We start from the raw sequence: 15,098 nt of genomic DNA on the forward strand, positions 1-15,098 counted from the left end.
GCATGCATATTGTTTCCTCACTACTACAAGGTGGCATTGTGAGCTGTACTGGTGACAGGTGAGAAGGTTATAGTTCCTCATTTTCTGGAATAAGTAAAGCTGTGTTTAGTATACAGTACTTGACATGCATTAAATTTCTAGAGCTGTGCACTTACATTGAGCAGGTGTCATGGACACAGAAGGAAACAAATTCTTCCATCAACAACTTCTGTGATCACAGGATCTACATTTTCACAAATGTTGTCAGATATTTCTGTATTTACACAAGGGTAGAAAGTTTTGCCTCTGTTTCCTTTCAGTGTTCCTAGCAGATGCAGTTTTAGATGCAATACTGGCCAAACTGTACCAAACAGCCGACTGGGCCCTTTGACTTGTGCCTTGCAGGAGCCAGAGGTAATGCCAGGGAGGACATCTCTGCAGGCTGGCAGGCACCTGACCGGGGCAATACAGGGGCCTGCACATGCAATCTGTCGTGGGTATCTGACTTGCCCATGCTAAGATGGGGTGGGTTTTACCCGGAGGGTGAGGTCCAGTGCTGAGGTTGCTCTCTGCTGTCCCCATGTGTCATGGACCTGTACAAAGCGCTCCTTTGACTTGCACAACTGTTCTGCAGTCAGTGACTGGGGAGGGCTCAGGTGCGTTGTCTGCAACAACTTCAGTGATCTTGTGAGCCACTTGGGAGTTGCTTAGTGGTGATGGAGCAGATCAGTGTGTTGTCTGTGCTGGGCTTCTCATAAATCAATACTAAGATGATGGGGTGGCATGGTTTTATTTTAAAAGGGTGAATTGTAGGACGGGTCTGTAGTTGAGTGTCCTATCTTAGGTTTCTGTTTTGAAAGTACAATCTAGTGATGAAGAATGTTTGGGAAAGCTGGATGAAGAACAAAGATTTTGCAAAATCTAGTCCTAAATCATTTGCATATACTATATATGCTATACAAAATTTGTGAATTTAACCCATCCTTTCATCAGTTAGCTCTGCTTGCCCAGCTAAATGCAAACAATCAGAAGTTGTTAGAGCACAAAGAACTAAGGGCTGGTGAGGGGGTTTAGTGGTTAAAGGCACTTGTTTGCAAAGCCTGCCTGCCCAGGTTTGATTCCCCAGTATCCACATAATGCCAGATGTGCATAAGGTGGCATATGCTTCTGGAGTTTGCAGGGGCAGGAGGGCTGGCATGTCCATTCTCTTATCCCTCTAAATAAAAACCTGAACCTACCTTAGTGCTCAGGATCTCAAACCAAAGGAATGTTGGATTCTTAAGCCACTTGTTGGCAGTATTTTTATACTTTTTGACAGTTTTTCCACAAATACATACGTATTTTATTTTGACCATAATCTTCCATTACTTTGTTTTGCCCCCTCCTCCTGGGAAAGTGTTACTGTGTTCCGGAGTAATTCAGTGGCTATCGAGCCATCTCCTGACTCCTCCATTGCGGGAAATGGTCATTTTGATACAGGCAGGAAGCTGAGGTGTCACTCTTGTCTTACTCAGGAACCATTGCTCTTAATCTGGCCAGCTCATGATATACCTGGAAGCCAACTGAACATAGGTCTTAACATTTTATAAATAGCCTGTTCTAGATGGTGCATGCTGCGCAAGCCTGACCACCAGAGTTCAGAACATGGATCTAGGGCAAGGAACGACAAGGCTGGAGAATCCAGAAGCAGTTAGCTACCCTGGTGTTTGCAGCAGCAAAAAGTACCTGCTGTCTGAGGTGGAGGGTGAGGATCTGACATGCATCCTGGCATGTAGCACATGGGTTTTTTTGTGTGTTTATGAAATTCTCAAAATTATTTGTTCTAAAATTGAATTAACAGTGCTTCTGATATGTGTAGATTTTTTTTACACATTTTTTACCCATGTTAATAGCTGAGAAACAACTTTGATTTCACACGTGTGTATGAAAATCTATTAAATCTCCATGTTTCATTCTAGGAAGATGTTAGTTGCAGATTTGGTCATTGTGTCTCATCTTCCTGGAGGCAGTTAGAACGTTGTCGTACCTAACATTTATTATCCTTGCTAAAGTCAAGAAAAGAGACTTAAGGTGATTAAGTATATTATCATAAAGATTCACCAACAACTGCTTACATACTCTTAAATTAAACGAATAACCTACACACATACAGATCATCCGAGAATTGCTTAAGGACCTAGGTTCCATTCTTCAGATCCCATGAGATGCACAAGGTGGCACATGCGTCTCGAGTTCATTTGCAGTAGCTGGTGAGCCCATTCTCTTCCTTTCTCTCCAATAAAGTTTTAAAAAGAATTTGTGGATGAACAGTTTAGCAACATTCTATTCCTAGAATCCACTTATTCCCTCAGTAACAGTGCAGCCTAAAGAAACAACATGAGCACCCATTTCTGCATTCATTGCTTAGTGTTACAGTCTTGACAGCTTGAGGAAAGGGTCTCCTGACTCCAGAAAGGACGTGCGGAGGGAATGCCAGCACTTACGGATACCACAAGTCAAACAGAATCACTGGGTTCATTTTATATAGAAGAAATCCTAGTCAGTTTAAATTGCTATTTAAGCAATAATATTAGAATGACATGGGGAAATGTCTTGATAAGCTAAATGGAAAAAAATTAGTATGCTAAACCATATAAAGAATGAGTGTGATAAAATAAACTAGTAAAAGGAGATACATGAGAAATTTAAGTGCAGTTATGTCTGGGTGATGGATTTTGTGTGTGTCTATTGAAGTTACATGATATTAACATTTTTACATAAATTATAAAAATGTACACGTGTCTGTTGCAGTCAGGTTTGCATTGCTGGTAGAAATCATTCAGCCAGGAGAGGCTTGGGGAGAAGCGATGGCATGAGCAGAGGGTGGACATCTCCCCCTGACCAACATAAGGTGGACATTAGCAACAGGAGAGTGTGCCAAACACTGGCAAGGGAACTCTGGCTATAATACCCATAAGCCTACCCCTAACAATACACTGCCTCCAGGAGGCTTTAATTCTCAAATTTCCACCAGCTGGGAATCCTTCAGAACACCAGAGTTTATGAGGACACCTGAATCAAATCACCACTTTCCACCCCTGGGCCCCACAAACTGATAACCATACATGATGTAAAATGCAATGCATTCAGCCAACTTTAAACATCCCCAAAGTTTTTTTCACTCCCAATGATCATCCCCATAGTCCAAGATTGAGCCATAATCCCAAAAAGTAACCTCAAAAAGCCCAGATTGGCACAGAATAAACATTCACACTGCAAAAGATGACATTGGGCATAGTAAAGAAATAACCAATACAAGATTTAAAAACAACCAGGGCAAACATCAAACTGTAGCTTCAAGTCCAAACTCCAGTCAAGTCTCCAAGTCCAATTTTAACCCCAACAAATCTTCGAGTTCTAATTCTTCCCCTCCAGCTAGCCTACTCACAGTCTGGAAAACTAGTTCCGGAGCCAGCAGCTCTTCTCAGCAGCCGTCTCTTGGTCCCGGCATCTCCAGAGTTTCTACTGCAACCCACGGTCCACCCTCATGGCCCATGGGGTCTCCATACAGGCATCCTGCTTCACACTGCCCATGGCCATTTCCAAAACACAAGACTCAGTGACCCTCTCCTGCATTTCTTATACTCTACCAAGTGGGAATAAAGCAGACTTTGAAGAACAGGACACTCATTGAGCACTTAGGCCCCTTCAAAAGAGTACATTCTTCCTCTTGTCCCAGTGCAATTAGCTGGCCCAATGGTTGTAATCTCTCAAGCAGTTTGCAGGTGAATGGGCAGCAGTTTAGGCCCAAAGATTTCATTTTTTCTGTGCCATAGCCCTCTACTCATAACAGTCCTTTTCTTCATGGTACGACCCTGCACAACTCAGAAAAAAAGGGGGTAGGTATTTTGGCTTACAGGCTCGAGGCGAGGGGGAAGCTCCGCAATGGTAGGAAAAAACGGCGACATGAGCAGAGGGTGGACATCACCTCCTGGCCACCATAACGTGGACCATAGCAACAGGAGAGTATACCAAACACTGGCAAGGGAGCGCTGGCTATAATACCCATAAGCCTGCCCCAACAATACACTCCCTCCAGGCGGCTTTAATTCCCAAATCTTCATCAACTGGGAATCTAGCATTTAAAACACCCAAGTTTATGGGAGACAACTGAATCAAACCAACACAACGTCTTAGTCTAGTTTGGGCCATTATTATAGTATAAATACATAGGATACTTTATACTAAACTGATACTGGACTAAGGTTCTGGAAGCTAGGCAGTCCAGTATAACCATCAGATGGTGAAAGCCTTTTGACCCCATCACAGCATGGTGGAGCTGGGCACAGTGGCCCATGCCTGTAATGCCATCACTTGAGGGACTGAGGCAGGAGGGTCACAAGTTTAAGGCAAATCTGAACAACAAAGACACTGCTTGAAGAAAAGAAAAAAGTTAATTTGGTATAAAGCACCCACATGAGAGAAGAAAAAAATGAGGGGGGGGAGACTTTTTTTAATTACCCACTCCCAAGATAACGGCATCCATCCATTCATGAGGGTAGGGCTCTCAGGGCCTACTGGCATCTTAACTCACACTGTTGCCAACGTAACAATGTTGGCCAAGTTTCAAGTTTCCAATACATACTTTTAGGGAACCCAGTCAAAATAAGGCACGTAAGTGACATCTTTTTTTGTTTGTTTTAACTCAATGATCAGTTTATGCTATTTGCCCATTTTGATACCTGGAGATTAGAATTAATTCCTCCTTAAATGCTACGTACTACATTTTATTTATTATTATTGCTTCTATGTAGCCCTGGCTGGCCCAGTACTCTAGCCCAATCCAGTCCTGAGCTCATAGTAAGCCTTGTCTCCACTTCCCATGTTACAAGCATGTAACTAGGACATTTTATTTAGTCAGCTCCCTGCCGATAAGCAGGAAAGCACCTGGAGATCTTTCCGTGACTCTATTGAAGGAGGGGTGATTGCTCTGCTGCTGGGGGTAGGAGACAGAGCTTCCCAAAGGATAGATGGGAAGAGCGGCACTTTCCAATAGAAGCCAGTTCATCCACGATATCTATAGAAAGGAGACCTGTATAGCCAACCCAAATCTAAGTATGGACTATGGACTACCAGTTTAGGACTTGAGATGTAACAACTTCCCTCTCTCTCCATATATGTATATACACACATACATACATACATATATAATTTTTTTGAGGTAGAGTCACATTCTAGCTCATGCTGGCCTGGAATTCACTGTGCAGTCTCAGGGTGGCCTCGAACTCATGGCAGTCCTCCTACCTCTGCCTCCAGAGTACTGAGATTAAAGGCGTGCACACCCAGCTATATTTATATTTTTTTAGAGATCGGGTCTTGCTCTAGCCCAGACTGGCCTGGAATTCACTGTGCAGTCTCAGGCCTGTCTCAAATTCACAGTGATTCCTCTGAGTGCTGGGATTAAAGGCATGCACCACCACGCCTTGGCCTCAACATATTGTTTTTAAAGTTTTATTTTTAATTAATATACAAAACAGTTATAGGTTTCATTGTAGGGTTTTTTCTCAAATGCATTTTAAGTTTTTTTAAATTTTTATTTCAGACAGAAGGGGAGAGAAAGAGAGAATGGGCATGTCGGGCCCTCTACTCATTGCAAGTGAACTCCAGACGCATGCGCCACCTTATGCATCTGGTTTACATGGGTCTTGAGGAATTGAACCTAGGTCCTTTGGCTTCGCAGGCAAGCACCTTAACCGCTGAGCCATCTCTCCAGCCCCTCAGCATATTTTTGACATTGGGTTCATCAGCATTCTAACCTAAGATCTCACCACCTCTTCGTGACCTTAGCCTCTTGACCTTTATCTGGCTTCTCTTACTTTGAATCCCCCCATATATACTAAACAAATAGTACACGTCCAAGAGCATTCTCTGACAGCAACCCCATCTAGTCACCCTGTGGGTGAAACCATAGGGGGCCCTGTTGTATTCTGCTCCCGTGGCTTCCTTTCCAGTTTGCCACGCTCCTAAAAAATGTTCTTGGTCTTAGAGTTTATTATCAAATTCCCCTCAGTACTTCAAATCCACACCCCTCTGGGCTCAGTGAGCCCTACTCATTCAGACACTCAAAGACGTGTTGAGTGCTTTCAAGAACCAGACCCTACGCGCAGGCTTTGCACACCTGTAAGCAAGAGTGTGCCAAGACTGCAATGACGCTCCATGGCGGGTTTGGGTTTACCCAGTCTGGCAGGCTTTGCTCGTGCTCTGCTTCAGCTGGGCATTTGTAACAGTTCTAGAAAATCAAGGGAAGTGCCACAGAACTGTGGGTCAATCAACTGTGGAGTATGTCAGAACGTGGCTCATGAGTTTCGGTTCGTTTTTTAGATAATTTTTTAACTTTAAAAAACATTTTTATTTATTTGAGAAAGAGAGAGAATGGGCGTGCCAGGGAACTTCAGCAAAAGAACTCCAGACACATGTGCCACCTTGTATATCTGGCTGATGTGGGTCCTGGGCAATAGAACCTGGGTTCTTAGACTTCACAGTCAAGCGCCTTAACCACTAAGCTGTCTATCCAGCCCAATTTTAAAAACCTTTTATTGTCAACTTCCATAAGTATAGACAATAAACTATGATAATCGCATCCCACCAACCCCATCTTTCCCTCCCAACTTCCCCCCCCACACTGAATCACTTTTATTTCCAACTAGTCTCCCTTCCATTTCCATATCACCACTTTCCCTCCTCCTGTGCAGGTCACGTGTAAATAGGTAGCGTCGGCCATGGTGAGGTCATGAATGTCAAGGCCACTCTGTGTCGGGAAGACAGCCTTTCAGAGCACGCCTCCCCTCCTTTGGCTGTTACCTCCTTTTTGCCATGTCTTCTGCCATGGTCCCTGAGCCTTGCAGTGTGATAGAGATGTCTCAGTGCTGAACTTCACTGCCACTTCTCTGCACCATGGTGAGTTCTGAGTCACTCCAGCGGTCACGGCCATCTGAAAAGAGTTACACTCATTTTTATTGAGAATTTTAATATATTAACATAGTGCAATTTATCATAATCCCCTCCCAATTTTCTCCCCTCTCTCCTCTCCACCTCCACCTTACAAAATAAAATGGCACTTGGTGAGCTTTAAAATCCTTTCCAGCCCTACTGGTCTAGACTACAAGGATCCTGGCGGCAGGACCACTAGGTGTCGCCACTGACAACATAAAAGGAAACGCGGGGCTTGCCGTCACTACTGCTGTAATGAACACTGTCATTGAACAATAAAAATGTGAAAACATTTTTTTAAAATTTTTATTAACATTTTTCATGATTATAAAATATATCCCATGGTAATTCCCTCCCTCCCCACCCCCACACTTTCCCGTTTGAAATTCCATTCTCCATCACATTACCTCCCCATTACAATCATTGTAATTACATATATACAATATCAACCTATTAAGTATCCTCCTCCCTTCCTTTCTCTACCCTTTATGTCTCCTTGAAAACATTTTTATATGTAAGCCTTAAAATATCAAGGAGGGCGCGCTACGCACCGACGGGCCTCCAGCGCCCGGGCGGGAGGTGTGTCTGTGCATGTGGAGAAGACAGGTGTTGCAGGGGGAAGTGACAGAACCTTCTCAGGATGTCTGAAGATGAAGAAAAGGTGAAATTGTACCATCTTGACCAGCGATCCAGAAATTCACCAAAACAGTAATTCCCACAGACCTGGCGAGGTTAAGGAAACACCAGGTAAGCACTGAGGAGCAACTCGGCTCCAGCACCTGAGACATGGAGAAGCTTTGTTTGAAGGTCCTCGGGGTGACCGGGTGCTTCTGCAGAGCGTGACCCGTCCTGCGGAAGAAGCAGCGGCAGCAGTCTCCGGCTGCACTTCGAGTCTGCTGGCGAGCTGGAGGGCAGTTCAGCGGTGAAGAGCCTGTGTCACAGCCTTGGACCAGATCCATGACTGGTGCTGGCACATTCCATACTACGGAAGCAGAAGCTAGTTGTCAGAATTGGACTCAGACATATGCGTTGCCTAGAATTCCACGAGATCAGAATGCCGCCGGGCCATGGGAAAACTTAGAAGCGGACTTAATTGAGCTCAGCCAAGTGGTCACTGGTTCCTCTCTCCCCGTGCATTCTCAGCAGAAGACTGACAGCATTGCAGGCCGTGCCAACCGCGCGGCTGTGAGTGTGGAAGAGGGAACCAGAAACTTGGGGAAGGCTGCAAAATCCAAGCTGGCAGCCCTGCCTGTGGTGGGCGCGCTCGTCGGAGGAGGGCAGGGGTCCCATCGGCCTCCTTGCAGGCTTCACAGAGGCAGGGATTGCAGCTGCACGTGGTGGTGGGGTGTTGGGCTTCACTGGTGGAAAACTGATGCAAAGAAGGAGACAGAAAATGATGGAGAAGCTCACTTCCAGCTGTCCAGGTCTTCCCAGCCAAACTGACAGAAAATGCAGTTAAAGACCCAACTTCAGGACCGCTGGTGCCAGCGTGTCTGCCCGAGCAAGCACCATGCTGCTGTTGGAAACGGCACATCATGGCCCTGGCTCGGGATGCCCTTGTGACACTGAATTGTGATAAGTAGATGTATTTTGTTTGCTGAGTGTCAATGGAGATGTTAGAGATGGAGGCGCCTGGGCTGAGGGTGTATGTCTGTCAGATCAAGCTTAATGACTGCCAAAGAGCAGCTTTTCTGCCTGGAAATGTGAAAACTGAACCTGCAACTCCACATACCTAAGATGTGAGGAAATAGGTTGGAGGCAAGGCTAAGTGTTTCTGTAGATGATTTAGATCTCCAGAGAGGGAAAGAATGGGAGTCCATGAGCTTCTCTCAGGTGAATGGCTGGCTGACGAGGGGCCCAGGTAAACTACATAATGGAATACACTTGGAGAACCCAATTGTACTTTGATCCATCTATGTTTTTGATGAAGGAAATTAGTAGTATAAGAAAATTGAAAGAGAAGCCCAACTTCTCTTGCAGGTATCTTCGTTTCTTTTCTGCAGTCAAATGTTCTACCTCTGAGCTGTACTTCCTTCTATGGGCTTTTTCTGAACTCTTCCCTGCCTCACCAAATAGAGTCCAGAATCTCCTGTGGTAAACCTATTACCTGACAAGCTCACAGTCAGGCTGTCTCCCAACACTTAAGGATTTGAGGCCTTTTACCTCCTCTCTTTTCTTATTCTCTTTAATTGGTGGGGTGAATTCTACCACATTAATAGGATTCTTATCTGTCATCTTCTAATGTTTCCCACTGCTAGTCACCTCTTTCTGTAACCTATAAGTTGAAAAAGAAAAGTCCAAATAGCTCCAACATTATTAGAATTCACTATGGAGTCCCAAGGTGGCCTCAAACTCATAATGATCTGCCTCTGCCTCCCGTGTGCTGGGATTAAAGGTGTGTGCCACCATGCCCAGCCTAAGGACCTTTTTTTGTTTTCTTTCTTTTTTTTTTTAAATACATACATATATATATCTTTTATTGACAACTTCTATACTTATAGACAACAAACCATGGTATTTCCCTCCCCTCCCCTGCTTTCCCCTTCATAACTCTGCTCTCCATCATATCCCCTCCCTCTCTCCATTAGTCTCTCTTTCAATTTGATTTATAATATTTTTCTCCTATTATGAGGGTCTTGTGTAAGTATTGATAGGAACTGTGAGGTCTTGGATATCGAGGCCAATTTATGTCCCGACAGTTGTATGTAAGGAGTGGAACCCTTCCTTTAGCCCTTATATTCTTTCCACCACCTCTTCTGCAATGCACCCTGAGCCTTGGAGGGTGTGAGATGTTTCAGTGCTGGACACTCCTCTTGTCCCTTCTTCTCATCACTATGTTGCCTTTTGGGTCATCCCAGTGGTCATTGCCATATGAAAAGAGAAGCTTCTCTAACCAGAAGTGAGATTAGCATTAATATATGAACATTAAGTGTAGTGCTTTCAGGGCAATTTGGTGAGAGTAATGTATGCATTTATCCAGACAAGAGCAGACTTTATACCCCTAAGGCTCATGACCTCCCCTGCCATACATAGGCTTTTGATTAGGTTTTCAGTACCAGGCATGTATTCCCTCCCATAGAGTGGGCCTTCAGTCCAATTAGAGAGCTGTTGGTTTCCCCCAGAGCAGACATGCCACTGTTGCACTTGTTTAGTCATTTGGCCTGTCTGGCCAAACCTGAGGATTCCAGTGTCCACTGTTTTCACCACTGATGACTTCTGTCTCCCATAAGGACAGTGCAGCTTTTTCCAGCTTTCAGTTGGCTGGGCTACAGGGAAAAGGTTTTCTGATCAGCACCAGCTTGATTTCTCAGTGACTTTGCCACTCGGTCATGTGAAGTCTTCAGCAGTAGGGTCTTACCATCTCTTTCTCATGGGAAACCAAGGGCCTTGGCAATAGCCTAGAATGTTCTGTATGCAACAAGGACCTCCGTGGCCAGCAACTTACTGGAAAGTATCATATGTGGATCCTAGCTACAAATGTATAGACTTGTGTGTGAGCTGGAGCCAAAACTCAGTAGCAGAGGCCCATAAGCTAGAAAAAGGCTATAAGGGAGGGAGGAGAGGGAAGAATGGTATTGTATATATGCAAGTAGAAGCACAGATTACAGGGAGGGGAAAGGCCTAAGTGAGGTGAGGGGAAGAAATTGTATAAAAGAAGGGTAGGGGGGAACAGTCAATCAAAAATCAAGATATTCCGAACAAGACATATGAAAATCTACTTTCATCCAGAAGCCATAGATTGTTACTAGAAAATTTTCAGTGCCAAGAATAAGGACTTTTTTGATGTTAAAATTTGAGAATTTTATGTAGAGCAGAGATGAAATTTGTGGTGGAGTCCATAGTAAAATAAATGTATATAAATCAAAACCTAGCATAAGCACATGAAAAAAAAATTACCATTACATGCAGTGCATCCTGATGTTTTTTAAATATGCCAGCTTCAACCCACTACATTGATCTCTTTTATTGTTTGTTTTCTGAGGTAGGGCCTCAACCTAGCTCAGGCTGAGCTGGAATTGACTATGGAGTCTCAGGGTGCCCTTGAACTCACAGTGATCCTCCTACCACTACCTGGGATTAAAGGTGGGTGCCACCACGCCCAGCTTGATCTCTTAATATACAAGTAGATTACCACCCTTCATTTGAAAAAAAAAAAAAGGACAAAAACTTTACAGAGTAACTGTTGTTTCTCAAAAGCAGTTTCTTAGAGCCTTCACTAGGCATTTGATAGCAGGGCAGCTGGGCCCCAGAGGGACTGAGTAATTTGCAGAGAGTAATTCAGCTCCGAGGGAGTGAAGCCAGGATGTAGCTGGGTCTGCGGGACCATTCTGCTCTGCTCTGCTCTGCTGCCCCTGTGCACAGCTGAGGTGGATCCTGCTTAGCCTCACCCCGAAGCCCAGAGGTTCTGTAAGTTTAGAGTCCAAGGCCAGCTGTGACTGGCACATGCTGTTGATTTCTTGTTTCAGCTTCCTTGTTCAGGTCTTCAGTGTCCAGCCATCTGGATTATTTATTTATTTGACAGAGAAAGGAGGAGAGGGAGAGAGAGAGAAAAGTGGTGCGCCAGGGCCTCCAGCCACTGCAAATGAACTCCAGACACATGTACCCTTTGTGCATCTGACTAACATGGGTCCTGGGGAATCGAACCTGGGTTCTTTGGCTTTTCAGGCAAATGCCTTAACTGCTAAACCATCCCTCCAGCCCCCAGATATCGGTTTATAATGGTGGCTGCTGCCAAAAGACCTAGTGCTGAATTTGGTCCTTAGAGTATAAAAAATTAAAGAGTCTTTCTATCCTACCCACACACCATATATATTATTTTATATTCATAGGCATAATTACTGTTTAACCAGTGCTTTTACACAGTTTAAAAATAAACCTTAGTGGTTTTAAAAAGTGGCTTATGATAACTCAGAATCAGTTGATCATTGCCTTTCAAGGGATTCCCGTAGGAAGCCATCTCCTCACTGTAATGCTGCCAGTACTAGGCAGTCCAGTCTCGAGTTTGTTTTTGGAACTGCCTCTAAAGAATTGCAGATCAAGAAGGAAAAGCTGTGTCCACTGGTGCAAGTCACATTCACCCTTGTTCTTGTGGCCCTGCTCTCTTCCTTGGCTGGCTTAGCGCTCTCACCCCATGCACAGGAGGCAGAAACACGCGATGTCCAGAGATGAGTGTGCTGGGGCTGGCCAGACTTACAGAAACTCTCAGAAGGCCGCCACCCTCGTGAGGCTGTCCAGTTGCCTTACATGTGCTGTGGTGTTGGCACAGGAGCGGGGAGCACATGCTCCATCCTGAGGCTGCCTGCGGGTCTCGTGCCCTGTGCGCTTTGCACAGAGTAAGGAGCAGATGCTCCAACACAGTTCCTGAGAATATCTAGCATACAATATTCCCTTCCGGTGAAAACACAGAACCGAAACCATTTCTCAGAGCCAACTTTGAAAGAGAAGGTGTTTCTCAGGGTTGGGAGGTGACCACAGTGTCTTCGTAAAAGACCTACAAGGGAGCTAATCTGCCCGTTAGTTTTCAGCTCTCTGTTCCCTGGAGGGAGAAATCCGGTTTATATCAAAACCCCTACACAGACACAGCACACACACACAGAGTCATGTTGCTAATTAGTTCAGTGACAGACCACATGTGTGGCCTCGAACTCATGGCAATCTCCCTACCTTTTCCTCCCAAGTACAGGGATTAAAAGCATGCACATTCACATGTGGCCAATTTATTAAATTATTTATTTGTAAGTAGACAGAGGAAAAAGGAGGAGAGGGAGAGAAAGAGAATGGTTCCAGGGCCTCTAGCTGTGGCAAATGAACTCCATATGCATGTGCCACTTTGTACATCTGGCTTTACATAGATACTGGGGAATTGAACCAGGTTGTTAGGCTTTGCAGGCAAGTGCTTTAAGTGCTGAGCCATTTATCCAGTCCCTGGGCTGTGGTATTCTCATGAACCAAGGTCATTTCTCCCATTTTCTATCCCAGGCATCTAGCTCAGGGTTCAGTATGTAAAAGGAGCTTGATAAATATCTGTAAGAATTTCCAGTTGAGGGCTGGAGATGTAGCTCAGTGGTAGAGCAATTACCTATTACATATGTGGCCCTGGGTTCAGTAAAATCATTTCCAAGCTGGGTGTGGTGGTGCACACCTTTAATCCTAGCACTTGGGACACAGAGGTAGGAGGGTCGCCATGAGTTCTAGGCCACCCCGAGACTACATAGTGAATCCCAGATCAGCCTGGGCTAAAGAGAAACCCTACCTCAAAAAAATCAAAACAAATAAAAGTAAGAAAAAGTATTTCTACATGATTCAGGTGTGATGGCTATAATGGCAACTTGCCAAGATCTAGCCTAACTTAGGAGACAAATCTGATGAAGGAATTTCTGTTAGGTTAGTTGAGGGGGGAAGACCCACCTTACCTGTGGGTGGCACTGCTCCGTGGGCATGGGGGCCTGACTGCATAGGAAGGAGGGATCACACTGAGCACCAGCATTCACACTCCCTGCCTCCTCACTGGGCACAGCACAGCCAGCTCTCTGCTGCCATGCTCTTCTCACCGCGAGGGGCTCTGAATCCACCTGTCAGCCAGAGTCACCGTTCTTACTCAGCTTGCTTGCATCTGGCATCTTGGTGCTGCGGCGAGAGGCGCAGTACAGGAAGCTGGTGCCTGGACATGGCCATAGCTATGGAAAATCTGGTCATGTGCTTTTTAAGTCCTTGGGAATTTATGGAAATAGCATGAAAAGTTTTGAACTTACCACTAGAAAAGCCCTAGAGTGCTGTAAGCAGAGCTCAATGGGCCGTTCAAGTAGGAATTCGGAAGATAAGAATGTCAAGAGAAATGCTGACATCGGAAGCCCCACACCCACGGAGCATGGCTTATGAGGTTTCACAGGGAGGAACAAGGATTCTGTTGGAAGCAGGGCCAGAGGCAATTCAAGTATTGAACTTGCTCTGTAACCAAGGATATCCCTAAACCCCTAATTGTCCTATGTTTTGCCTCCTAAATGCTGAAATTATAGGCTTGTGACACCACACTCAGCATATATTTTTTTAATTAAAAAAAAATAGGTCTGAGGGTACAGCTCAGTTGGTCAAGGGCCAGCCTGGCAGAAACAAGCACTGGGCTCAGTCCCTAGTATCTCAATAAATAAATAAATAAACAAATAAATAAATAAAATGACAGCCCTAAACTGACTATCATCTCAGAACCCATTAACAAAAGCTAATGCATATTCCCAGACAGGTGTCTTATTCAGCTGGTGTGTGTGAAATGACATAGCTTGATGGCCTGAGAAATGACTTGCTGAGAAATCTCTGTTTACATTCAGGAGAGTGTGTGGGGGTGTGGACTCCCTTGGAAAGATGTTAAGTGGTAAACACCCAAATCCCCAGGAAACATATAAGCAGGCTCTCACCCCAGAATACTACGTGCAGGCCAGCATTTCAACATGTCCTCTCAGCTTTTCTAGCGGTTTGAATTAACCCTTTCTCTGCTGCCAGCCCTTAAGCACGGCACTATCAGGGTCAAGATGCTTCCCCTCAAAGCCATGTCTGACCAAAGCAGCATGTTTATCCTGTTATAAGACTTCTGCAATTAACTTAGCAGGAAAGAAATTTATTTCGGCTCATGATTCTGGAGGCTGGAAAGTTGAGGTCGGCCAGGCACATCTGGCCAGGGCCTCGATGTTGCTTTAATTCATGGCAGGAAGCAGGAAGCAGAGAGGGAGGGGAGCATGTGTGGAGGACAAAGGAGCTGAGCTGCTCTATGATTGACAACTGGTTGTCTGTAGGAACTGAACCCAGGGCCTGTGAATGCTCGGCAAGTTCTTTCCCAGGGAGCTACATCCCCGCTCCAAATGCCACCAGAACAGATTCGGGCCTGGCATTAGGCCCTCTTCACAACCTGTGTTCCTCTGAACCCTCTCACCTCTCAACACTATTGCCCTGGGAATCAAGTTTCAACAGAGATGGGGGAGGGGAGAGGGAGATGCTCAGTGGGTAAAGTGCTTGCTACAAACTCTAAGTACCTGAGTCCAGATCCCTGGACCCTATGTAAAAGCCAGACACTGTGGGCTCTGTGAGGCCAGTGCAAAGACAGCAAGAAAGGAGGCAGAGACAGAAGAGTTTCCTGACCACTTAGCCTGATGGACTGA

The 15,098-nt window shown here is 45.1% G+C and overlaps 1 protein-coding gene and 1 pseudogene across 2 annotated transcripts in view; one reads left to right on the plus strand and one right to left on the minus strand.

The window, feature by feature from the left end:
- Window positions 1–6,645: 6,645 nt before the first annotated feature.
- Atg10 (autophagy related 10) overlaps window positions 6,646–15,098 on the minus strand; it is a 276,423-nt gene continuing 267,970 nt past the window's right edge. Inside the window, exon 6 of one of the 2 annotated variants that reach the window (XM_045134450.1) lies at window positions 6,646–6,949. In XM_045134450.1, coding sequence (XP_044990385.1) covers window positions 6,788–6,949 — 162 coding nt within the window. In that variant the 3' untranslated portion in view covers window positions 6,646–6,787. The remainder of the gene's footprint in view (window positions 6,950–15,098) is intronic. The other variant, XM_045134443.1, reaches the window with a different exon arrangement.
- On the plus strand, window positions 7,589–8,724 carry LOC101605473 (annotated as a pseudogene).

The sequence above is a fragment of the Jaculus jaculus genome, chromosome 14 (genome assembly GCF_020740685.1).
Source record: "Jaculus jaculus isolate mJacJac1 chromosome 14, mJacJac1.mat.Y.cur, whole genome shotgun sequence".
Taxonomy (NCBI): domain Eukaryota; kingdom Metazoa; phylum Chordata; class Mammalia; order Rodentia; family Dipodidae; genus Jaculus; species Jaculus jaculus.